Genomic DNA, 26,932 nt, shown 5'->3' on the forward strand with positions numbered 1-26,932 from the left:
CAATATTTTGCTATTAATTTTTTATATAGTCAAAGTAATTGATATATTAAGGGTTCTGGCTTTTGTATCATTTTTGAAATGGCCTTCTCGTTCTAAGTTTGTAAAAATGTTCACTCATACTTCTAGGATTTTTGTGGCTTAACTTTTTGTGTTTCAATCTTTGGTCTATGTGGAATTTAGTTTGGAGTGGGGAGGGGTGGTAGGAAGGAAGTTAGGAATCCAGTTTTTTTTTTTTTTTTTCCCTAATAGCTAGCTTTACCAACTCTCTTTTACCAATGATTTGAAATGCCTGCTTTATCATACATTAAAAGAAACTTTGTCTAGTCTTGACCTTTGTTTTGTTCTATTGCTCTGTCTTGTCTATTCCTGTGCCAGTAACTGTGCTATGAGATTAATAAATCTCTCACTGGATGTGGCCAAGTTTCATGCTCATCTGCTCCTGATTGGATCAAGCTGACATTTTTACATAAGTAGTCTTAAATTTCTTGGTTTCTGAGCTTTCTATGATAGGGTATGATTATGTAATCTGAACTACTGTATTTACTCTGTGGTCCCTCTGGATGCTGGTTTTGGATCGCTAATCACACAAACAGCATGTTTACGTGGTTTCCCTTAACTCTGACTTGCTTCTAGAACCTACATTTGGCTGGCTGTTTAGCAATATGTAGTGGCCAGATCGTGTTGTCTTTCTGCTAAATAAGCTACCTCTTAGGCATACTACACTGGGGCAGCACAACTATTGTTTATCAGAAACAAAACAGGCCTCAACTCTGCCACCTTTTCCATTTCAGTTGTCGTATATGCAGCTAATACATAACATCTTTTTTTGTAACAGCACTTGAGGTAGATCGTCTCCCTGCTGTTGGCTGGACTCCTCAACTCCTGAATGTTGTTGTGTATTTATTATTTTCATATTGTAGGATGTTCATTGGAAATACTGTGTCGGAGGTTTGGGGTTTTCTGTTCCTAAAGGGCTTATTCTGCCTTGTGGTTCTTTCTATCCACAGAACTTTGTCCTCTGCTCTTATTTCTCTTATTCATCTTACTTTGCCTTGATTAGAGCAGTTGAACCATAACTTATTAGTTGGTTATGTTCTGCTGTATATACCGCTGGAAACCTTCCTTATGTGAGTAAGTGATCCTGTGGCGGTGTGTCAGTTTTCTTTGGGTGTTTCAAGAAGTGATTTTCTTTTCACACACATTTCCTTTTCTCTGTTTTCATTATCCTTTCATTCCCACCATAACTGTGTTTATCCTGATCTTGAAGTTCTTATTTAACAAGTACTTGATATACTGTATTCTCAGCACTTTACTAGTTGGTGAAATCAATATGTTTTATAATATGTTTTAACAGTGTTACCCTTTGAATTTTTTCAAAATACTTGCCTATATCTTCGTGTTTGTTCTGCCTGCACAACCCCCTCTGCCATATCCACTATTATTTATATCTGTTCCCACCTCCGTAAGCTCTGTTTAAATCTCAATGGACAGACTTTTATTTCTTCATAGTAAAATATTTGAATTTCTCTTCTGTATAGTCTGAGCCACTAGACTACACAGAGGTGGCTTAGATGGTAAAGCGTCTGTCTGCAATGCGGGAGACCCAGGTTCAATCCCCGGGTCGGGAAGATCCCCTGGAGAAGGAAATGGCACCCCACTCCAGTACTCTTGCCTAGAAAAATCCATGGATGGAGGAGCCTGGTGGGCTATAGTCCATGGGGTCGCAAAGAGTCGGACACGACTGAGCAACTTCACTCACTCTGTATAGTCTGCTCCTGGCCATTGCCTCTAAACACTTTGATGTATTTGGGGGAACTTCACCAATTTTTGACTATATGGAGTTGATGGTAACTACAGTGGAAGGAGAGGAATAAGATCACTATTGTACATGTGAACACTCAAGAATACACACTGGTGTTTAATAATGTTTCGGCTGGCAGTAAGGGCATGGGAAGAAACCCTATTTAGCTATTATTTACCGAAATGGTGGAAACCACATTAGAGGAGGGGTTACACACAGGTCTATTTTGGTAGCAGGGGTTTGTGAATAGACTTTTATGGAATTATTCATGGGATACTTAATATCTTGTAAGATCTTGTGCTAGGCCTGACAGGTAATACCAGATCATACTATTTACCATCTAAGAAGTCCCAGCATAATTTGAGAGTACAAGCAACAGTACTTGGAGAGTTCTGTACAATTTATAGTACAAACAGCATCCATAAGAACTGTGCAAAGTAATGCCTAAGAAGAGATCATTCAAGCTCTGATAACTAGGAACTAGAATGGTTGGTTTTACATGGAAAAATGGGATTTCAGCTGTCTTTCAGATCTTTTGCACTGGTGTAGTCCCTCTCTTGTGGCTGTCAAAAAGAAACACCCACAATATGGGGTGCAGCCACTATGAAAACAGTATGGAGGTTCCTCAGAAAACTAAAAATGGAATTGTCATATGATCCAGCATTCTCACTCCTGGGTATATACCAGACAGAACTATAATTTGAGAAGATTCATGCACCCTTGTGTTCATAAGCAGCACTATTTACAATAGCCAAGACATGAAAACAGCCTAAATGTCCATCAGCAGATGCATGGATAAAGAAAATGTATGTGTGCAATGGAATATTGTGTATATGTGTGTTCTTAGTCACTCAGTTGTGTCTGACTCTTTGCAACCCCTGGACTGTAGCCTGCCAGACTCCTCTGTCCACGGGATATTCCAGGCAAGAATACTGGAGTGTGTTGCCATTTCCTCTTCCACGGGATCTTCCTGACCAAGGGATTGAACCTGTGTCTCCTGCATTGGCAGGCAGATGCTTTACCACTGTGCCACCTAGGAAGCCCTAATGGAATATTACTCAGCCATTAAAAAGAATAAAATAATGTCATTTGCAACAACATGGATGGATCTAGAGATTATCATACTAAGAGAAGTAAGTCAGAAAGAGAAAGACAAATACCATGATATCAATTACATGTGAAATCTAAAATGGGACACAAATGAATATATCTACAAAACAAAAACACACTTACAGATACGGAAAACTGACGTGTGGTTGCCAAGGGACTGCAGGGGAGGGAGGTTGGGAGTTTGAGATTAGCAAATGCAAACTATTGTGGAAGAATGGATAAACAACAAGATTCTACTTTGTATAATGCAGGGAACTGTATTCAATATCCTGTGGATAAACCATTATGAAAAAGAATATATACATGTTTAACTGAGTCACTTTGATGTACAGCAGAAATTAAACTCAACATTGTAAATCAACTATACTTCAATAAAATAAACTTAAAAAAAATCCTGCCAGATAATGGTGAGGACCAATGGAAAAGTTCAGAACAGAACCCTTCTTTAAAACCCGACCTTTTAAAAGGTATTCTCCCTGGGTATAGATTTCTGTCTTTACAGTTTTTCCCCAGTTCTCTAAAGACTTTGATACACTGATTTGCATTGTTTCTGAAGAGAGATCTTCTATGATTCTTTATTCCTCTGTATGTAATATCATTTTTTCTTCTGGATACTTGTAAGATTTTTATCTATCACCAATTTTGAACAGTTGGAACATGATTTGCCCTGGTATAGTTTTCACTGTGTTTCTTAAGCTTGGGGTTTGTGAGGTTCTTGGATCTCTGGGTTTATATTTTTCATTAAATTTGGGGAATCTTTGGTTATAATTTCTTCAATTTTTTCTATTCACACCCTCCACATCTTCCAGACTTCAATTATATATGTGTGTGTGTGTGTGTGTGTGTGTCTATGTGTATTTATTGGTTTATATATAGTTGCTTGAAGTTCTTTAGCTCAGTGATTCTTTGTTAATATTTATATTTTTGGCCTTTTTTTTTGCTGTGTTTCTCTTTGGATAGTTTCCACTAGGTATGGCTTCCAGTTTATTAATCTTCTCTTCTGCAATGTCTGATTTCCTGTTAATCCTATTCATTGTAATTTTCATCTAGGGTGTATATTTCTCATCTCTAGAAGTCCAATTTGAGTTTTTTAAAATACTCTTCCATATCTTTAATGCTCATCTTTGCTCAGTCTATTCTCTAGCTTCTTGAGTGAACATCTGGAGTATTATTATAACTTCTAATGTCCTTAATGTTATTATTTGTGTTATTTCTGGGTCAGTTTGATTGATTTTCTCCTCATTATAGGTCCTGTTTTCTTCTTTGCATGTCTGGATTTTTGTTGTTGTTGTTAACTGTTGGACATGGTGAATTTTATCTGCTTGAGTGCTATATATTTTAATATTCCTGTAAGTATCCTTGAACTTTGTTCTGGGTCATGGTTAGGTTACTTGACAATAGTTTGATCGTTTTCAGTCTTGTTTTTAAGTTTTTTAGGCAAAACTAGAATAGCGTTTGGGTTAACTTTTCTTCATTACCAAGGTAAAACTTTTCTGAGTATTCTATCCAGTTCCTTGTGAAATATGAGGTTTTCTGTATGGTTGTTGGAAACAGGAATTGTTTCTGGTCCTGACTAAGGCCCTGATATTGTTTCCTTCAATTTTTACCCTGGCCTCTGGTAGATTCCTAGCATTCATGTGATGATTAGTACTCAGGAGAAAACTTGGCAGGGTGGTTAGGGAGCCCACATCTGTAGATCTCCACTGTTCTCATTCTGTACAGCTCTCACCTCTGTCACACACTTCACTATGAACTCCAGCCTCTTTGGCTTCCCCAGACTGTCAGCTCATCTCTTCAAAGGAGAAAGACCTCTGGACTCTGCCTTGTCTCCCCTTCCCTGTACCATGGCCTGAAAATTATTTCAGGACAGTACACTAGGGCAGATGCAGGCCATCGTTTGCTGCTTCTCTTTCAGGGATCATTGTCCTTCATTGCCAAAAGTCCAGTGTCTTGAAACCTCTGTTTTATGTATTCTGTGTTGGTTTTTATTTTATTTTATTTTTAGTTGTTTCAGGTGGAAGGTAAATCTGATCCATGTTACTCCATCTTGGCTGGAAACAGAAGTCCTCTCAGAATAGAACTTTGACATTGCATACTCATTTCTGTCTTGAGGAAATTAAGTGGATCTGGCCATATCTTTTCACTCCATATCCTCCCTTTCAGAGCTCTGAAAGTAGTTCTTCTAAGAAATGAATTTAATCTTCATTGTCTTCCATGTGCTATGCTGTTTGTGCCGCGCTCAGTTGCTCCATTATGTCCAACTCTTTCTAGCCCACCAGACTCCTCTGTCCATGGAATTCTCCAGGCAGGAATACTGGAGTGGGTTGCCATGCTCTCCTCCAGGGGATCTTCCCAACTCAGAGATCGAACCCACGTCTCCTGTGTCTCCTGCGTTAGCAGATGGATTCTTTACCACTGTGCCGGCAATAAGGAATCTGCCTGCCAATGCAGGAGACGTGGGTTCGATCCCTGGATCAGGAAGATTCCCTGGAGGAGGAAATGGCAACCCATTCCAGTATTCTTGCCTGGAAAATCCCATGAACAGAGGAGTCTGTAGGCTACAGTCCATGGGGAAGCAAACAGTCAGATACGACTTAGCAGCTGAGCACACTATGCTGTGTATTAGTTGCTAAAATGAACAGGCCTGGTCCCTATTCATCTGGTCCCTGAACCAGATGGGCTTCAGATCTCATGAGGCAGGCAGGCATGATTCTTGTTGCTATAATTAGAAGTAATACATGTTTTGAAATGTCTAAGATGCTACCACAGTGTAGAATGACATGTATATTTTGTTAAACATGATAAATAAGCAGTAGAATTAATGGCCTTTTGCTGACATTTGTAAATTCTGTCTCCTAACCATGACCAGATTGTCCACACTTCTCCTGGACATCTGTAATCTTCCTGTTAAAGGGGTAGGATTGAGTCTGTGGTCTTGGTTCCCCAATTCTCCTGGATTTGTTTCCTTTCCATATGACCTTTTCTTTCTATCTGAGCTTTGGTCTGTTGATAGATCTGATTTCATTATTTTCTTTTATTTACAGCACTATAAGAGTGGTAGAGACTGAAATATAAAAAATTAATTGCATTTTCTCTAGGTGGATGAGTTTTCTCAGTGAGTTTATGCATTTTCAAAAGTAAAATGTAATTGGTTGCTGGGAAGGGAAGACTAAGGGTAGCAGAAGGCCACTATAACAGTTAATGAATTTCACTTCCATTTTCCCAAAGGAACTCTGGATGGTGAATGAGGTCAACTGTACTTTGATTTGTTTGGGTTAAGTTGAGGGTTGCTAGTGTCATCTAATAGTCCTCCTCTTTCTGTGACTGAGCAATAGAAGATATGAGTAATGCCAGTGTGTCTGCTGACTGCGTCAGGTGTGTAGAACATTGCCTGAAAAGTGAAAGCTTGATCAAGCTAGCAAGAGCTCCAGTGATGGAATTTTTCTTTTATCCTAATCAGCTTTTGTGCCCAGAGCCTGTCTTGGAAAGATAGCCTTTGTTTAGATGACTGTTAGCCCGTGCAGTCTGTCTGGTATTTGTGGAAACTCTGGATATCCCTCTTTCTCCTCAAGGAGCTCATTGATGTAATTTCAGACACTGTATCCTCACTCAAGAGAACATGCTGTCTTGCTCTGTGTGGTATCTTAGAAGACGCACTGCTGTGTCAGTTTTTAAGCTTCTGGTTCCAGATGTCTCTAGCAGCAGACCTACTTTTTCTCAGATGCTTGGCCAGCTTACATGTATGAATAGCCTTTCTGTCCTGCAGTGGCTATGAGAAGCTCTGAGCATTTGAGAGTTAACTAGCGTTTACTGAGCAAGCCGTCTGTGTGGCACTGAGTGTACTATTTACAGAGATTGTACAAGAGATTCCGTCGACCTCAAAGCTGCTTACAGTACAGGGGAAAGTAGCGTAAGTGAATTTAGCGACCCATCTAGTAGGACCACCAAAGAAACTTAGAAGGTAAGCCAAACAGTTAATGTGTGAGTTCTGTTTCTTCAGACATCTCTGTTGCGATTGGTGGCTTGAGTGACCATGCAGCTGGAATCCCACCATTTATAGACATGCTGTATTTTGAATCAACTTTGTGGTTTGGGAAGGATGTATAATTCAACAGATGCTTATTGAGCATGCAAAGTATCATGGTAGGCAGAGGGCATACTATAAAAATGACTATAAAAATTATATCCTTGGCTCCTAAGGAACTGCTCATATTTGGAAAGGCAAGGCATATTTAAGACTCTTAAAATCTTTGTAATATTTTTAAGTCTTCATAAAAGAAAAGCATAGTCATCAACAAACTACTAACTCCTCTGGGTGGTGGGGCTGTGGTGAGGTTGTGGTGGGGAAGAGGAAGGATCTTCACTTCTTACTGTATACATTTCTAATATTAATATATGTAGTAAGAAGTTTTTACCAAGTGCCAGTGTTGCCTTTTTGGTATTATTTCTTTATTGGTTAAAAAAGTGATAGAGACTAGTAGATTATACACATAATGTTAACTTTATGTGTATCTCTGTGTGATAAGATTTATATTTTCTTTGTTGTCTCTCTCTATTATTGTCTGGGCTTCTGAGGTGGCTCAGTGGTAAAGAATCCACCTGCCAAGCAGGAGACATGGGTTCGATCCCTGGCTTGGGAAGATCCCCTGGAGAAGGAAATGGCAATCCATTCCAGTATTCTTGCCTGGAGAATCCCATGAACAGAGGAGCCTGACAGGCTCCAGTCCATGGGGTCGCAAGAGTCAAAACAGGATTTAGCGACTAAACAACAATATTATTATCTACTTTTTTCTATAATGGATATATATTATTTTATAAATAGAGAAGAAGGTATTGGAAAACCAAAATTTGAAAGGACTTACAATAATTATTATAATGAATTTTAATATGATTACCATATTTTGGATACAGCATACCAGCTTTCCCTTTTTTGTCTCCTCACTTTCACCACAACTTTATTAAGGTGGTTCTATTATTATTAATATTATTACTATTGTAGTTATTATTATTAAATAAAAAGGTGAAACAAGGGCATTTACTCTTGCTTCTTTCCCTTGTCATTTGGGTGTATTAGCCTAGAAACAAAAAGAATCCAGCTATTAGCTATTTGGCTGTACTGTGAAGGCTCCTTAGAAAAATTTAAATTATGCTGATTGGGTTACAATTATATCTGTCATTGTGGGCTGTGATCTCTTGTTTTAAAATATCCTAAGAATACTTTTTGTATCTTTATATTTAGTTCTGTTGGAGAAAGCAAATAGATTATCCCATCTCCCCATCTGGTACAGTGAAGAGAACTCATCTGCTTGGCTTACTTTGTGTGAGAGAGAATTAAAATTTCCAAGTTATTTGTGATTCAGGTTAAGTAGTTAAATGCTGTCTTTTCCAAATTTTGTTCCAGAAATCCATATCCCCTTTTAATTGTAAAGATAATTACTTTGAAAGTAATAGTGGTCTGTGTTATTTAAAGAAGTCAAAGATTGAAGAGGAGATGTCATTTCTAAATGAGTTTTTTTTTCCCCCCTTATAGCATGTATTCGATGATCTCAGTGGCTCAGTATCCTTGTCCTGGGTTGGAGACAGCACTGGGGTAAGTAATGTTTTGACTTTGTTGATTCAGCCTAGCAAGAAGATGGTGTAGATTTGGGGGAGTTTAAGTGCTAAATGTTTTACCTTCTGAAATTGTCTCCAACTTCAGCTGTAGGAAATGCATTTGTAGGACAGACTTCCAGAAGGCTGTGGTTGGTTTGGTTTTGCTTTTAGAACTAGGAACATCTTGTGACCACCTTCTTCCATAATAGAAACTAGACACCTTTTTAGTCTTTGGTGGCTGCTTTATATCAAGATGAGCAAGAAGAAGAAAAGAGAAGAGTGCTGTGTGAAAAGGGAGCCTTACAATTCTTGGGAAAATTTCTGTGTGGAAGTAGAAAACGGCACATTATACATGTTGGCATTTTTCCTCCGAATTGTATTGTTCCTGTATCCTTTCCCATAGTTAGTGTTAAAGGACTGTGGCAGCCATGGGCTTATCACTGTTCAGCTCCATCTGTTGTCCTTCCCCCAACCACAAAGGAGGTAGGTACTGCCAGGATTGGGGGAATGAGACAGTCAGTAAGCTTCTCCTTAATCCTCGTAGCATGTAACCTGACTCCCAGTAGGAGGTTTGCTGAGGATTCATTGGCCTCAGGTCTTGAACAGGGCTTGACATTACCTGCTTTGTTATTATCCTGCCTGAGCAAGGGCAGGGACCACAGCTCATGCCCTCCAGTATTCCAGTAATGTATGTATCAGAGCATTGAGGCACGTGAGGCTATATCAGAAGCCGAAAGAAATACAATTTTTGTACTAAAGAACAAGTTATTAATTTTTAAATTGCTGGTAGAATTTCTTTAAGCCTGTCTCATTTGCTTCTAAAATTTGAGTTGTTCACTATTTCCCATGATTTATCACTTTATCTAAGATAGTTGATATCTCCAAGATTTCTTGTTAAATGGCTGTATGAGACTCCCTAGCCTCTTATTCCAATCTATCACAGTCATATCTTCATGCATGTTTTCTCTAGAAAAATACTTATTTAAAAAATTGATTTCATGGAGAACTAATAGCAGGGAGAAGAAGAAAAGGATAGATGTGACATAGCAACCTCTATTAGAGCATTCACCCTATTCTAGCCTTGTAATCAGAAAGAGATGATTCTTGACTGAGAATATCTTAGAATAATGTGGATACAAAACAGTTAAATTCTTCCTTTACTGTTATTTGGAGTTGATTAGCTCTGTTTCCGGAGAAGGCAATGGCACCCCACTCCAGTACTCTTGCCTGGAAAATTCCATGGACAGAGGAGCCTGGTAGGCTGCAGTCCATGGGATCACTGAGAGTCGGACACGACTGAGCGACTTCACTTTCCCTTTTCACTTTCATGCATTGGAGAAGGAAATGGCAACCCACTCCAGTGTTCTTGCCTGGAGAATCCCAGGGACGGCAGAGCCTGGTGGGCTGCCGTCTGTGGGGTCGCACAGAGTCGGACACGACTGAAGCAATGCAGCAGCAGCAGCAGCTCTGTTTCACACTGCATCAGGTGTAGGCAGTGGGACCATCTCAACAAAATTAGCTGAGAATTTGAATCATTGTAAGCCATAATCACTTGGTCCTTCTTGGTTTTCAGATGTATTACAATATAGGCTACTGTGAAGTAGAATTATTGGCAATCTTTCTGATATTCAGATGTTGCAAACATATAATTGGATTATGTTTCTTATTGACCACATGCTTTTGTCTCTCCAGATCATTTTAGTCTTAACCACCTTCCATGTACCACTGGTAATTATGACTTTTGGACAGTCCAAGCTATATCGAAGGTGAGATGCCTAGCATATGATTGGGGAATTTGATTGAGTAACATATTGTGACTGTAAGTTCTCTGCTTTTCTAGGCATGATGGGATCTAACAGTTGATTTAAAAGATCTTCTGGCCATCTTAAATTTTCACCAGATTGTCGCCCTTAGCACATTTTTTAATATCTAATTAGCAACCTAAAGCAGCATGAAAAGGAATCTAGTTCCAAGGAAATAAGGTTGACCTGACTGAGTGGCAGAACAGTAAAAGAAGATAAAGGAAGAGTCTATAGGAGTGTGTGTATGTTTATTTAAATGGATATTTATTTGTGGGGAGGTAGCATAGAATAGAAATGGCAACCCACTCCAGTGTTCTTGCCTGGAGAATCCCAGGGATGGGGGAGCATGGTGGGCTGCCATCTCTGGGGTCGCACAGAGTCGGACACGACTGAAGCGACTTAGCAGCAGCAGCATAGAGTTTAACCATCTTTCTACTTATTATGAGGACAAATGGTTTTATACTCCTGATGTAACAATCCTTACTCTACCTTCCAAGTGATTTTTCTTTTTTGGCCCCACTATGTGGCTTGAGGGATCTTAGTTTCCTGATAAGATATTGAACCCAAGCCCTGGCAGTGAGAGTGTGGAGTCTAACCACTCGACTGCCAGGGAAGTTAAATACCTAATATCTAAAATATTAGATAATATTTTTCATCTAATGTTATGAGCCCCCAACAGATTGTTTTTAGGTCCAAAGGAGGTTCTCAGGTCAGGCCTACCAAAGTGCCTGGTAATGATGATGGTAATATATGTTCTGGGACTATAGTCTGTACTGTGACATTCACAAAGTTTGAGAGTTGTCTTTTCAAAGGTCCAGCTTGGTTAAAGGGTAGGATTCTTTTCCTTACCTGTAAGATTCAAAGCCAGCTAACTCCCAGAAGTTGCTGATTGTCTTCTCAATCGTGTGTGCCTATCCCATTTTCTGCCTAGGGACCTAAAGAAATTTGACATTTCAGCAGATAATATAGAAATTACCCTCTGGGCCAAAGGATGTCCCTGGAGCCACCATACTTTCTGAGGGTTCTTTGATTGATTGTTGACGTTGGCCAAGGTGGGAGTGAACCCATGTTGAAACTCTAATATATATCAGTCCAGCCTCCCTTTCCCAATAGGTGACCCTTGACTGCTGCTCCTGAGTCTGGAGCCAGTGCTTTCTGCCCTTCAACACAGAGACTTTAATTTAAAAAAAGAGGTCAAGAAAGAATTGCCATCTTGAAATTGTTGTACACTGCATGAAGGCAGATTCTTGACTAACTTGGGGTTCTCCAGCAACTAGCTAAATGACTGACACATAACAGGCAGTACATATTAATCGAATGAAGGAATGTCTTGTCTTCTTTAATAATTCTTAGGCTAATAGTATTTTTATTTGTTTGATAAGGATTGACAAGGTATTACAGAATCCTAATTCTAGAAGGGACTGTAATTTATAGGTGATTTTGTATATTAAGTTAGAAAACTAGTTGAACCATTTCGGGTAGATGAAAAGTATCCTGTTTGGGAAGGAAAAAAATGCGTTAAGATTTTTGTAACTTTAGTAAACTCTTTCCATTTTTTAAGAAACTTTGCTGTTGTAAAATTCTTTATGATACAGTTTTCCTTACCAATTCACCTTCCATTAAAAAAGCAATGCAACCATATTATAAAACATTGGAAATTTTAAATGAAAAAAAATTCACCTTAAAGTCAAGTAATCTTATTTACAGTTTATCTTGACTTTTCCCCTTTAATGTTATACCATATAACTCTGTAGTCTTAGGAAGCAACATGGTACAGTGTAAAGTTACCTCTTGGCATATAGGCCTGGGGTTGAATCTCAGCATTATTTGTGAGCAGAATGAACTTGGGTAAGTCATTTAACCTCCCTGAGTCTTTTTGTCATCTGTAAAAGAAAGATGATAATAGCAGCCACCTTAGAGCCATTGAGAGTTGTGCTTTGCAGCACCTATCATGGAATAAGAACTTGGTACCGTTAGCTGTTGCCTTGCCAGTGGCCAGATACGGCATGTAACCAGCATGTACTGGCACTGTGGTGCTATTCATAGTTTTTTTAATGAATTGAAAGCCTTCCATACCAGTTAATAAAAGGTGATTTCCTGCCTGCCCCCAGGTGCCTCCATAGCTTCTACAAGTACACCCCCACCCCAGCCAGCATGGAAGTGTTACCAACACCTGATGTTATGAACTATAACCATTCTGATTGGTCACTGCTCGTACCATATTTGTCAAATTCTTATCATTTTTGTTAGATTGAAAGAATTTACTTAATCGTTATTCTCTTGGACACCTAAGTTGTAGTTTTTTCACTATTGTTAATGCTGCTGTGATAAATATCACACATGTATGTCATCAGTTCAGTTCAGTCGTGTCCTACTCTTTGCGACCCCATGAATCGCAGCACGCCAGGCCTCCCTGTCCATCACCAACTCCCGGAGTTTACTCAAACTCATGTCCATCGGGTCAGTGATGCCATCCAGCCATCTCATCCTCTATCGTCCCCTTCTCCTCCTGCCTCCAGTCCCTCCCAGCATCAGAGTCTTTTCCAATGAGTCAACTCTTCATATGAGGTGGCCAAAGTATTGGAGTTTCAGCTTTAGCATCAGTCCTTCCAATGAACACCCAGGACTGATCTCCATTGGACCTTGCTTCTATCACCAGTCACATCCACAACTGGGTATTGTTTTTGCTTTGGCTCCATCCCTTCATTCTTTCTGGAGTTATTTCTCCACTGATCTCCAGTACTATATTGGGCACCTACCAACTTGGGGAGTTCCCCTTTCAGTATCCTATCATTTCGCCTTTCATACTATTCATGGGGTTCTCAAGGCAAGAATACTGAAGTGGTTTACCATTCCCTTCTCCAGTGGACCACATTCTGTCAGACCTCTCCACCATGACCCACCCGTCTTGGGTGGCCCCACACGGTATGGCTTAGTTTCATTGAGTTAGACAAGGCTGTGATCCGTGTGATCAGATTGACTAATTTTCTGTAATTATAGTTTCAGTGTGTCTGCCCTCTGATGCCCTCTCACAACACCTACCGTCTTACTTGGGTTTCTCTTAAGAAGATGCCTATTTCCAGTTTTTATTATGGTAGCAAATGAAAACCTCCTCTCTGATCTCTGCATGTTTTGAATCCTTTACTAAATTCCTTCTCTTGGTTGAATTATGTTCTAAACCTGTTGCTTCAGCCGCTTTTTTGCTTGCCTTCTGAATTCACGTGTTAGCCTCTATAGTGCTCTTCAATCAGGTGGCTAGAACTGGACCGACCTGACAGACCAGAGTCATACCCATGGGGAGTGCAGTGTTTTCACGACTGCTTTTCCTGTCCTTTTGCTTTTCAGCGTTGTGCTTACTTTGAGACAACCCCAAACAAAACAAAACAGTATCGCTGTGTTACTGCTTAAATACCTACCACCCTCTGACTCAGCCTTTTTCCATCCTATATTTGTCTAGTCTTGTGAGAAACCACTAATATACACTTTACTAGAGAGTAAAGCGAGTTGTTTCTGGTATAGTATGTTACTAAGGTTCTTTTTCTTCATTTTGCACACCAGGTTTGTTTGGTTTTACCAAGGTCATTTTGAATATTAATTACTTCCTCCCTGCTGTGAAATGAAAACTCTTCCGAAATATGGGTGGAGACTGTAAATATGCCTTGTTGCCTCCCCAGCTAGGCTGGCCTGGCCTAGTCTGAAGTGATTCATGTTGTTGGACACACCAGCCAAGAGGCACGTGTTGCTTGAGAAATGGGAAAGGGAGGGAGCAATTTGAGCAAAATGAGTCCTGAATATGCTGAGCTTGTGCAACTGAGAAATGAAATAAAAGCCTGTTGAATCTGCTCTGAAGACTCTTCTGTTTTTTGCAGCTTTAATGATTGTATTATTTATTGGATTGTCTTTCTCTCTCAAATCTTATGTGGTCAAAGGTTCATTTGGGATTCAAATAGGAGGCAGCTAATGAGATGCCACCTGCCATAAGCAGTGCCGCATGGAGGTATGTGTGAGGAGAAGGAAGTTAGTTGTTTCTGTTACCTGTGCCGAGTTAGAGGGAGCACACTTCAGAAGGAGGATTGTTAACAGATTTGGGAAATAAAGTCCCTGGGCATTAATGATTGGATAGAATTGAATAACATACTAATATCTTCAATTAAAGGGAATCATATTTGAATAGTATAAATTTTGATTCCCTCTTCAGGAATGTTAATTCATATAACAGATAATAAAGTTCATTTACCTCTCACTTGCAAATATGAAATTAAAAAGGAAATAACTAGCTATAGTTACGGAGAAGGCAATGTCACTCCACTCCAGTACTCTTGGCTGGAAAATCCCATGGATGGAGGAGCCTGGTAGGCTGCAGTCCATGGGGTCGCTGAGGGTTGGACACGACTGAGCGACTTCACTTTCACTTTTCACTTGCATGCATTGGAGAAGGAAATGGCAACCCACTCCAATGTTCTTGCCTGGAGAATCCCAGGGACAGGGGAGCCTGATGGGCTGCCGTCTGTGGGGTTGCACAGAGTCGGACACAACTGAAGCGACTTAGCAGCAGCAGCTGTAGTTAAGATGACAATTTGATTTTCAGGAACAAATGTTGTGTGCCTTTTTTTTTATGGCCCTTTGAGTCTAACCTTTCATTGTACGATTAACTTAGTGAAGCACATTATGTACAGCAAAATTCTATACCAAGTTAACAGAAAACTGCTGGACTGTTTTACTTGTGGTTTCTATTTCCTATTCAAAGTTGTTCAAATTTTGGAAATTGGTAAGGGAATCTCTAAGAGATTTCACATTAAAGTTTGTACTGTAGTCAATGTAAGTTTTTCAGGATGTTACCTGAGGTTTAATAAAAAGGATAACTTAAATATATGCAACAGAAACTTCTCTGACAGTTTAGTGGCTAAGACTCCATGCTTCTACCACAGGAAATGCAAGTTTGATCCCTGGTCAGGGTACTAAGAACCCACATGGTCAATAAATAAATAAACAATAAAGATATGCAGCAGATACTAAAGCAGAGTTCAGTAAACCAGGTTCTCCAAGGCATCTCATTATGACAACCTTTTTAATGATATGCTTGGCTCAGTTTTCACCTTAGTAGATTATTAGCAATGACTGCATATTCTAATTACAAGGTTAGCATAAATTCTGTTTGCAGAATATATTTTTCTGCTTTTTTGTTTCTTAAAGTTTATTGAAATGTATGATGATGGCATTTTACTGCACCTTCATTTTTACAAACTTAGGGCATATAAAAATCATGAAGCTAGGTGGTTTTTGTCACCTAAATATTCCCATGATTTTCATGGGAATGAAAATCCTGTTCTTAGGATTGTCTTATTGTCAATCAGAGCAAAATAAGGACCTCAGATACATACTCACATTCCTTCTGATAAAAAGTTGTGTGATTTTATTTATAATATTTCACCCTCTTTATTTTCCTACTTGTATTTTCAAAACTTCTGTAGAAAACATGCATCCTTTTCAAGTAAGGATAAAACACAATGAAAATTAAATTTAAAACACATAAGGTAGCATCAGAGACAGTTGGGGTTAAAACAAAGAAACTGAAGTATTGGGAATTCAGTTTAATGTAGATTCAGATTCTGCCTATCTCACCCGGTAGTGGTTTCAGGTCTGTAAGTCTTTTGGAACATTTTAATAAGCTACATTCTCCTTATTGATCTTTTAACTGGAAATCTCAATCCAGTTAGTTCTCATTCACAATAATTATGTTCTCCAGTCTCCATGAATACTGAATTAGTGAATACTGAGCCATTGCTTCTAGGGGAAATACAGAATTAGGTTCCTGCAAACTTCTGGCCACAGCATTCATTTTCTTCAGTTGATCAGTCTATTAACCTTGTTTTATGTGTGTTTCTGTTTAAAGATACCTTATGTGTATTATTGATTCGTTGAGCTCACAACCAACTGTTGCAGAAAGAAGTTTATCTAACTCACATATTTTCTCCAGAAACACTAAACAGCACTTCATAACTGTGCTTGGGGACTATTTAAATAGCAAAGCACCAACAGAAGGCACAAAAATGCAAAATGCAGAGCAGTAAACAGACTGTAAGGAAGATACTCATGCACAGTATAAGAGCTGAAACAAGAAGGCAGGCCAGCCGCTTGTTGGACTTTAGAAGGGAACATGAGCCCCAAGTGACACATTTTTCGCTGCCCTATGCATATCTGCCAGTGACTAGAAAAGTGCCATGAGTATTGATTTGGGGTTACAAATCTGAGTAGGCAAATTTATAAATATGGAATCTGTAAATAGTGAGGATTAACTGTATAAGCTTTCTCAATTAGTGAAAACTACAAAACTAATTTTTTTGGAGTTTGTTGTCTGTCTTTTTGCTTTTATGTAATCATTTATAGTGACTTAATCATGGCAAAAATGAATTAAAGGAGTAAAGAAGTGGTTAGGCCTGAAAATCAACCAAACAAGGATATTTATGCTTGTTTGATTGTTGAAAAAAGTAAAATGTAAGATTCTGTGAGATATTTATTGTAGGATTCTTTTATTGTTACTTTTCATTGAATGTCTACAGGTCAAATGCCCATTGTCACAGTCCCTCTGTATTATAAATGAAAAGTGGTCAAAAATGGAGGTGTGATTCTTCATTATTGGCATTTGGGTTGAGTGTCAGTCAACATGTTAGTCTTCTGGAAAAATACCCTCCTGAGTCCTTCGTCTTAGGAGGAATTTTAATGCTATGTCTTATCAGAACTCCATGTGATGATTACTTTTTTTCCATTTATTTAAATAATGTCTAGATTTTTCATGTTCTTTGGTGGTATTAGGCTCTATCCTCCCAAAAACGTTTGTACTCTAGTACTATTTTTTATTGTTACAAATGTACATATTCTTATACATGTTTACACCACAGATATAGCAAAAGTGATCATTTGTTTTTGCTAACCAGGAAGAGCTTTGTTAGGTTTGATGTATAGAATTGTTATTAAAAAGACTTACTTCTAAAGCAGATGGTTTCACAGGGCTTTGTTAATGTTTCCTGTTCATAACTCTTAATTATCATATGGAATTTGAAAAGTGATTTCTTTTTCAACGTGTTTCATTGATTTCCTCTCCATGATGTATGATGTATGCCAATATATATGCTGATAAAAGATAAAGCCACTTTAAAGCAAAGTGCCATATTAAAATATATTCCTGGGCCCAACATGGCCTTGACAAAACACTACTTAAATCCCAGCAGGTTGACACTGGTCTCTCATGCTCCATTTGTTTATCTGGCTAAAGTGCCAGAGTGTTGTAGCAGATGATTTTTTGTTTCCCTCGTGTTGCTTTCTTTTTCTGAAGGGCAGGGATGTGTTTGTTGTGCCAAGTTCTTGAAAAGCAAGCGCACTTGCCAGCAGGTTTGTGGAGGTTCCCTGGGATGTCACGAAGGAGGGGTGATTTGTGAACTGGTGATAATCTAGCTGCTGCAAACCCTTTAGGACATGGTCTGAGCTATTGATGATGTATGCACTGTAGAACTAGGACTTGAATATGGGTATCTCTTGGCCTGCTGTTGAGAAGATAAGAACTTTTCTTGTACTCAGAAGTCAAAGGCAGGGTAACAGGAATCTGTTGGGTGGTTTCTAATCCCTATTTTATTTAGTTTTTTCTGTGTGTGTTCTAAGAGATGGAAAGACAACTTAAAAGTCCCATGTATTTTGCTTTAGCATGGTGAAGGGACCTGTACCTTCTCTCAGAGATACTTCCCTCCTGTCTCTCTTCAGTTTCCTCTAAGCGGACCTTTCCTGACAGGCCACAAGCCCTGGTAAGAAAGAGCAGGACCACTGGTTGCCAAGGAAGAATTCCTTACACATAATTAAAAGTTGTCTCAAGTTTGGGGCTGAGCGTTAAGAGAATTAGACTGTAGTTTCAGTTTTGCCCTTAATTGACTGGTTGACTTTTGATGAATTGCTTCCCCTTGAACCTCCTCCTCTGTGAAATAAGGGAGTTTGACAAGATGTTCTCTTCAGTTCCTTGCCTGTCTCATGGTCTGTGGTTCTGTGATTCTTTTTCTGTTGAGGCTAATAGCAAAACTGTACCACCTCTTAAGTCATATCAGTGAAGACCACTGTACATTGCATTTATCATGGGCAACTGACTTGCAGTGCACTGTGGGCAGCACTTATGATACTGAAATTTAATTAATATTAAGGTCTAGCATTATATTGGAGGAGGAAATGGCAACCCACTCCAGTGTTCTTGCCTGGAGAATCCCAGGGACAGTGGGGCCTGGTGGGCCGCCGTCTATGGGGTCGCGCAGAGTCAGACACGACTGAAGCGACTTAGCAGCAGCAGCAGCAGCATTATATACCATGTTAGAGCTGTGCATAGTATTAAATACTCCTGACTTTTTTTTTGTCTTACTTTTTGAAATCTAAAAATTGACTTTAATACTTCACAAAGATATTGTTGAAATGAACTTTTGGGAAAAGCTTTAAACAACCTGGGAGTTGAGATTAAGTTTATCTGTCTTCTTTAGCTGTGTGCTGCATGCATTAAGAGATTTGTGCCTAAGGATGGTAACTTTGGGGGAGGAGGTACTCAAGATCCTGCTACTTAACTTACAAGCTTTATCATGAGTACAATACAATGCATTGATAAATTAGTTAGAAGGCCTTTGGCTACCTTTAGCAGAGAGCCCAACTCAAACTTTTAATATAATAGCTTAAGTAATAAGGGAATTGGGACTTCTCTGGCAGTCCAGTAGTTAAGACTTCACCTTCCAATGCTAGGGGTGTGGTTTCGATCCCTGCTAGGGAACTAAGATCCCACATGCCTCAGGACTGAAAGATCAAAATAAAAAACAGAAGCATATTGTAACAGTTCAGTAAAGACTTTAAAAATGGTCCACATCAAAAAATCTTTAAAAAATAATAATAAGGGAATTCATAGAGGAAGGATGGGTCGATTCAGTGCAGCGTCACAGGCTACCTGTCTGGAATCCCAGAACTATTTCAGCAGTACTGGCCACTTATGTTGGCTTCTACTTCAAGTTTGGCTCTCACTGTATCAGAATGCCTGTAGCATTTTTTTGTTCTGTTTTGTATTCACATAGGACAACATGGGAGTTTCTCAACGTTGATGCTATTGGCATTTGGGGCCAGATGCCACATCTGATGCCAGATGCTTGTGGCCCTCTCTTTTTTTGGGACACTGTCCCATGTATTGTAGGATGTTTGGCAGCACCCCTGACTTCTACCTACTACAATGCCAATACAATGTCAGTAGCACCCAACCCTGACTTGTGATAATGAACAATGTCTCCAGACATTACCAAATTTTTGCTTGGTGGGGTGGGGGCATGGGGCAAAAATACCCTGGTTAAGAACCACTGATCCTTAAGGAAGACAGACCATTTCATTAAGTGATTGTCTTAAGTGTGTTTCCTAATTGATCCCAGTTCTCCCACTTTTTTCTTACTGGCTCAGTCTAGGTCCTTTCCTCATTCCTGACCCTGTCACCCATGAGGGATTGGAACTTCCTTCCACTAATTAGGCCCACCACCACGGGTAGGGGTAGAATCAGGAGGGTGAGTGCCTCTATAAAGCTGCCAGAGAGTGAGGGAGGCTAGGTACAAACCCAACAGTGCCCATGACCTCTGCATTCTAAATTTGTCCTTTTTTTCCCTCTCAGTGAGGACTATGGAAAGAACTTTAAGGATATCACAAATCTCATCAATAACACATTCATTCGGACTGAATTTGGCATGGCTATTGGTCCTGAGAACTCTGGGAAGGTGAGACTATATCATACGTGTACAAAGCTGTGCATAATACCATATGCAAGGCCGTCAGATGTTGGTATTTGAATGGTCCAGTGATACACAGCAATATGTTTAGTTTACTATTACAATATTTACAATATAATAAAATGAAACAATTTAATACTGATTACAAAAGATTGGCATTTTGCACACAAGTTGTTTTCTTTGGACCTTGTCTAAGATGCATCAAAACTCTTCATAATTATGTGGTGGTTGTTTAGCGTTACAAGGTATACGTCTAAAGACAACATTCTAGTCTTTGGGGAAACTGGCTAATCTCAGACTGATCAAGCTTATCTTCATAGATACAATGCACTGTCTCAGGACAGTATTTTTTTTCGTAAGACTAATACTTCAGGAAGAGAGTGTATTAACTAATCTATTTTTATAACTCTTCTTACTTTTGGAACTAAAATTTTTGAACAAATGTCTGGTGAAAATGGTGGAGGAACTTCATGTACTTTTATAGTATTATACCCTGGTTCTGAACTTCCTTCTCCCTGACCAGGTGATTTTAACAGCAGAGGTATCTGGAGGAAGTCATGGAGGAAGAATCTTCAGATCATCAGATTTTGCAAAGAACTTTGTCCAGACCAATCTCCCTTTTCATCCTCTGACTCAGATGATGTATAGCCCGCAAAATTCTGATTATCTTCTAGCTCTCAGCACTGAAGTAAGTCTATCTGAAGAACCTGTCTTGCCTTTTGTGTTTTATAGTCTCAAAACGCACTGTCTGAAGAGGACTGTGTAGGTGATGCTTTTTATGTTGGACTGGCTTCTAGTGACTTCTTATGGTATGAAGTGTTGGGTTTTTGGTGTGTGTGTGTGTGTTTTCCTATACGGTAAAGGACACAATTTTCATATGCTGTCTATACCAGATAGGTATGTGTCTAGTAATCATTACAATTTTTTTTTTAAAGGGAACAGATACGTACTATTAGAGTAATGAACTAGGAAACAGTTTAATCATTCATGTTCTGCAAGAGACAGACATAAATTGTTAAACTTTTAAGATTGTTATTGTTTCTTTCCTATGGCCAAACTACACCTTTATAATTTTTTCTTGTTCAGTCCTTAGTATAAAAACCTGTTGATGTCTGTCTTTGACGCCCATGTGTTAAATATCCAGAGTCCTAATTCCCTGCACCCCCTATCCTATTCCTGTACTCTTCCAAGAAACCACAGGTGGCCCTCCCACCTTTGTTCGGAAAGTTTCCTGAGGAGCAGCTCAGCTTTACTATTCCTGGAGGACCAGTCTGTTTTATCACGGATGTTAAGGGCCCAGAGTGGCTGAGTTGCCAGACTATGATAGTAGTCATAATTACACTCTGTGTTTATATGGCTCTCTCTCATCATTTGCTTAGAGTGTGGTCTGCTGACCTGCAGGATCAGATAAAAATCCCTGGGAGCTGGTTTAAGATGCAGATATCTTGGCCCCGATCCGGATATAGTGTGTCAGTGAGGTGGCTAGTGTTTTTAACAAGCTTGCCAGCTAAGCTTGCACACTAAAGTCTGAGAGCCATTGCTGTGATGACCATTCTGGGAATAGAAATAGGATTATCAAATATAGACAAGTTGGGCTGAGCAACAGGATGGCATAGGGAGGATGAGAAGGACACTTGGAAGAGAGGTCTGGGTTCTGGGTCTTCTGGGGGCAGAACTTTCAGCTGAGGTCAGGCTGGGAGGCTCAAGCAAGGTCAGAGTTAAACTCAGCCAGAGGAGGAGAACTAGCCTACCGGATAGGCTTCACGTCTGAAAGCAACAATTCCTGGGAATTGGCCTTCAGCAGCTTGAGTCGGACACGACTGAAGTGACTTAGCAGCAGCAGCTTGAGCTGAAGGCCCTTCAAGGGAACGAAGAGACCCCTGTTGGAATGGACAGAACCATTGATCTGCCTTTGAAAACCCCATCACCCTTACCAACTATCTTAAGTTTATTAAAACAGCTATCCTAGGGAGAGGCAAGCACAATATGCCTTTAGACCTGAAATTTCTTCCCGTTAAGGGTGAGTTTGAAGTACAAATAATCAGGGTGGAGAGATGGACCAATTTGTACTAAAGTGTAAATAGGTGATATCAGACCCTTCCCTATTTCTAAGTAGGATTAGGTTAATTAGAAATGCTGGGACGTGAATGTTACTAGAGGAGGAAGAGTTAAAGAAGAATGATGGGTGAGAGTGGAGGACCGCTGAAGTTATTTCTGCCTAAACCATCACCATTTCATTTGAGCTGCTCCAGGACATTTCAGTCCCACCTCCAGTGGGTCTGGGCTCACTAGACTCCTATTGCCAATGTCACTGAAATTATCAGTTTTTATCTTATGAAGTCTCTGCTGCACTTGAAAGTATTGACCTCCTTTTGGGAATTCTACTTGCTTGGCTTCTGTGGCAGTCCCTTTGGTTCTTTCCCACCTTCTAACCATTGCTTCTTAGTCTCTTTTTTAAACTCCTTTCAACCTCCCCTTAAATCCCTATTGCTCATTTTACTCTGAGTAGTCTCTTCCACTCTTTACCATTTTGCTACCACTGTGATATATAAGATTCTCAAATGCCTACCTCTGGTCCTGGCTTCTTCCTGGGGCTTCAGATGCCTTTCTTGCTGTCTGCTGGGTATCTCTAGCTAGATGTCCCACACGTCCCTCAAACTTAACCTTTCTCAGCAACATTGTTCTTCCCTTCATCCTTATGCTGGCTAAAGATTCCACAACACTGCTTTCCCCTCACTGAGAATCTCAGAGTGTTCAACTTTCACACACACACACACACACACACACACACAAAGACATGCACTCCATCCTGCCCTACAGGAAAATGTCCAGTTCTACTAAATCTAGAGTCTATATTATTTCTGAGCCTTTTCCTCACAGCTGTGGCTTCAGGCCTTACTAACTCTTAATGCAACAATTAGTCACTGCTTTCCCTGCTTCTATTAATAGTTTGAACCCTCTGAAATCCATCTTTCCCACTGTCATCCAAGTATTCCTCTTAAAAAAAGTAAAACTGGTCATGTCATTCCCCTACTTCAAATATCCCATATAAAATAAGAACCGGATTCCTCAGTCTGGCACAGAAGGAGGGCTCTGCACGAGCTGCCACCCCCTCCCCAGCACTGGCTCCTCTCTTCACCTTGGGATGTTGCTCCATCTGTGTCTGAAGGCTTCAGCTCCCTGCACACACTGAGATGTTTCATCACCTCTCTGTCTCTGCTTGTATTAATCTCTTTGTGCATTGACATCTCATCTCCCATTTGCCTTCTTTTGGTTACACTGCTCATCATTTAAGACTCAGTTTGGCTGTCTTCTTCACAAGTCAGCTCTGATGCTTTGTCTCTCCTTTCCCTGCTCTTACCCCAGAGACTATGTTTCCATAACACTTACCGTGTGTATTGAACTTTCTTATGTGTACCCTTGTTAAACTGTGAGCTCCTTGAGAGCAGAGAGTATGTCTTATTCATCTTTGTATCCCCAATGCAGCATCTGGTACACTTGGCACATAGTAGGCACTTCATAAGCATTTGTTATTCTGATCCAAGACCCTAGGGGGGCCCCATAAACTGTGTGTCTGTGAGCTCGGCAGCTTGGCTGGAATTTCAGTGTGTGTTTTTACTGCCCTGAATAATTGGATATGAATTATTAAAAGGTCATACAAGCAGCTGCACATGATAAAACTGGAATTTTGATAAGTCATTTATAATCTTTCAGAATGGCCTGTGGGTGTCCAAGAATTTTGGGGGAAAGTGGGAAGAAATCCACAAAGCAGTCTGTTTGGCCAAATGGTGAGTAACAGAAGATTCCATCCGTGCAGAGCCCTAAACCTTTCCTGATGATGCTGCCAGAAGTCACACGAATCAGTGTTAAGCACTTAATAGGTGCCAAGTGCTCTTCAGGGTGCCATAAGGGATGTGAGAGAGGGGTGCAGCATAGACCTTGACCTGGAGGAACTTCTAATTCTTATGGGAAAGAAGACTTGTCTCACTAAATGTTAAAATATAAAACAAGGCACGTCACCGAGTAGGTACTGCCTGTAAAAGGTTTATTCTGTGTAAACGGTGACATCAATTGCAATAGCATAAAATACTGCTTTGATTGGGGGACTTACATACTTCTCTGCATGCACATTTATGCTCCCTCATCTAGAGATCCATGTCAGTTAGGTGGAATGTAGTGAGGAATCAGGAAGAAAGCTCAGAGAGCTTCCAGGCTGCCAGAGTCACACTATCCATGCACCACAATTTGTTCACTTCTCTTGATTGCCCACCCCTTCTGCTTACAGAGGATTCAGTGGAGGAGGCTCTTACTCAGGAGTCAGGTCACCTTTGTTCTAACCTGGATCGGCTGCTAGTCAGTGGCTTGACTTCTCTGGGATTTAGCTTGTTCCTTCTATGAAAGGAGATTTATTTGGGAAGTTGGGGGATGGTTGAGCAAGAATTAAGAGCTGTCATACCTCCAAACTCTGATTAGGCTCAGATTCTTGTTTAGAGCCTCTTTCTTCTTTCTCTTTGACTAATTTTAGCAAGTTCATTGATCTAGTTTCCCAGTTGATAGCAGGTTGCTGCCAGAAGTGGGGTATGTGAGTGTAAACAGCAAGCACAGACCAGCCTGAGAGTCCGCTGCCTGGGAGCCGCACGGAAGCAGGAAGAGCTCTAAGAACAGGCAGAGACAGAGAACAAGACAGAGAAATAGACAAGATGGAGGGATTTAGTGCTGTGTCAGGAGCTCAGACGGTAAAGCGTCTGCTTACAATTTGGGATACCTGGCTTCAATCCCTGGGCTGGGAAGATCCCCTGGAGAAGGAAATGGCTACCCACTCCAGTATTCTTGCCTGGAAAATCCCATGGACAGAGGAGCCTGGTAGGCTATAGTCCTTGGGGTAGCAAAGAGTCGGACCCGACTGAGCGACTTCACTTTCACTTTCAGGAGAACACAAAAGCCTCGGTAAGTTCTAATGGGAACATTGCATTACAGTTTCATACAGTTGGTGTTCATGACAGTGATCCATAATCCCAAGGAAGAGTTTGCTACTTATTGTTCTTTGCTTGGAAAGGTAGGAAAATATAGACATAGACATTGATATAGACAAGGTGTGATATAGACATTGCCAAATATGTCCATTGAAATTAACTAAAACATTTAAAAAATGATGCTTAAGCAAGCATCCTTTTTTAGGAAATACTAGTTAAATTAGGTTTTTATAGCACTACTGTGGTACACATCGTGTGTCTGCTTTCGTTTTATGTATTTTAATTAATTGTGTTTATATCTTATATGATCTTATCAGGAAGGAATTTTTAAAGTAACAAAGTTAACAAATTATTTTGCTCCTGATAGACCTAAAATATGTAGTGTGTGTTCAAATAAGATTATAATAATTTTGATCATTAAAGCTCACCTTGACATCCATATATCAGATCACCACAATGTACATTTTAGATGTCTTACAATTTTATTTGTCAGTTATACCTCAATAAAGCTAAAGGAAACAACAGAAGACTCATCTTTAAAACTAAAGAGTTATTTTAAAATGGTATTTTGTTTTGTATCTTATACAAGAATTTTTACTCTTGTTAACTTGCTTCATTGAATAGTGTCTAAATATAAGATTTGGGCTGCTGCTAACTGTTTACTCACCTTTTAGATCTTTGGTTTCTAGAAATTTACAGTCTAAAGCTCTGAAAGAACATGCTCAGACCCAGCACCTTTTTTGTTTTATTGAGGAACAGTTGATTTATAATATTATAATCATTTTAGGTGTATAACATAGTGATTCAAAAATTTTATAGGTTATACTCCATTTATAAAATGGAGTTATAAAACATTGGCTTTGTTCTCTGCACTGTACAATGTATCCTTGTAGCTTATTTATTTTATACATAGTAGTCTCCACCTCTTAATCTCCCACCCCTTTCTCACCTCTCCCCTACTTCCTCTCCCCAGTGGAAACCCCTAGTTTGTTCTCTATATCTGATGCCCAGCACCTTTTGCTGGTGCTAATCTATAAGTCCTATCAAGGTCTGAATCTAGTTCCTTGGAACTCCCTTTCCAAGTTAGAGTTTAAATAATTCAACTTCTGACCTAGTTGTCTATTTCAGATGAAAGAACTAAATTATTTAGTTCATGCAAAGCACTGAACTAGGTTCTAAAGGGAAACAACAAAACTTAGTACCTGCTGTGAAGAACTCAGTGGTGGAGTAGGAGAGGTAAGGCACACAGAATGCAATTGAAATAGCCAAACAGGAGACAAAGGAATGGCCAGGCGGCTGACACAGAGCTGCACGGGAGAGCTGCACAGGAGAGCTGCACGGGAGAGCTGCACGGGAGAGCTGCACGGGAGAGCTGCACGGGCTCTCGAGCAGCACTCCTCAACCTAAGCACTAATGGCGTTTGGACTGGATAGTTCTTTGTTGTGGGGGACAAGCCTGTGCATTGCAGAATATTTAGCAGCATCCTTGGTCTCTCCCCACGTAAGAGTTGTAACATCTCCCCTCCCCCACTGGTGACAGCCAAGACTGTCCCCTGGGGAGCAGTATCGGCCCTGGTTGAGAACCACTGCTCTAGAAGTTTGCAGCAAAGGAGTCTTCAAGTTAGAGTGACAGGAAACTTCATGGAAGAGCTAGATTTTAACCTGGAGCCTAAAGATTGTGAGGGTAAGATTTAGTCATGTAAGAGAAAAACATTTTAAGAAGTGAACAGTCCGAACCAACGCAGGAGGCAGGCTTGGAGAGTGTAACAAGACCAGTTTGACTGGCTGGAAGAGTTCACATAAAGAAGTAGTGGAGTGTAGAGAATGCCTGGGAGCAGACTGGGGGGACCTAGATATGATGCTGCGGAAGAATCAG

At 39.9% G+C, this 26,932-nt stretch overlaps 1 protein-coding gene across 5 annotated transcripts in view; it reads left to right on the top strand.

Moving 5' to 3' along the window:
* Nucleotides 1–26,932, top strand: part of SORT1 (sortilin 1) — a 64,155-nt gene that overhangs the window by 10,213 nt on the left and 27,010 nt on the right. For all 5 annotated transcript variants that reach the window (XM_010830913.1, XM_010830914.1, XM_010830915.1 and 2 more), the window contains exons 2-6: nucleotides 8,442–8,501; nucleotides 10,196–10,269; nucleotides 19,970–20,072; nucleotides 20,608–20,772; nucleotides 23,799–23,872. In XM_010830913.1, the coding sequence (XP_010829215.1) occupies nucleotides 10,238–10,269; nucleotides 19,970–20,072; nucleotides 20,608–20,772; nucleotides 23,799–23,872 (374 nt within the window). In that variant the 5' untranslated portion in view covers nucleotides 8,442–8,501; nucleotides 10,196–10,237. The remainder of the gene's footprint in view (nucleotides 1–8,441; nucleotides 8,502–10,195; nucleotides 10,270–19,969; nucleotides 20,073–20,607; nucleotides 20,773–23,798; nucleotides 23,873–26,932) is intronic.

Source organism: Bison bison, unplaced genomic scaffold (assembly GCF_000754665.1).
Source record: "Bison bison bison isolate TAMUID 2011002044 unplaced genomic scaffold, Bison_UMD1.0 scf7180017864519, whole genome shotgun sequence".
NCBI classification, from domain to species: domain Eukaryota; kingdom Metazoa; phylum Chordata; class Mammalia; order Artiodactyla; family Bovidae; genus Bison; species Bison bison.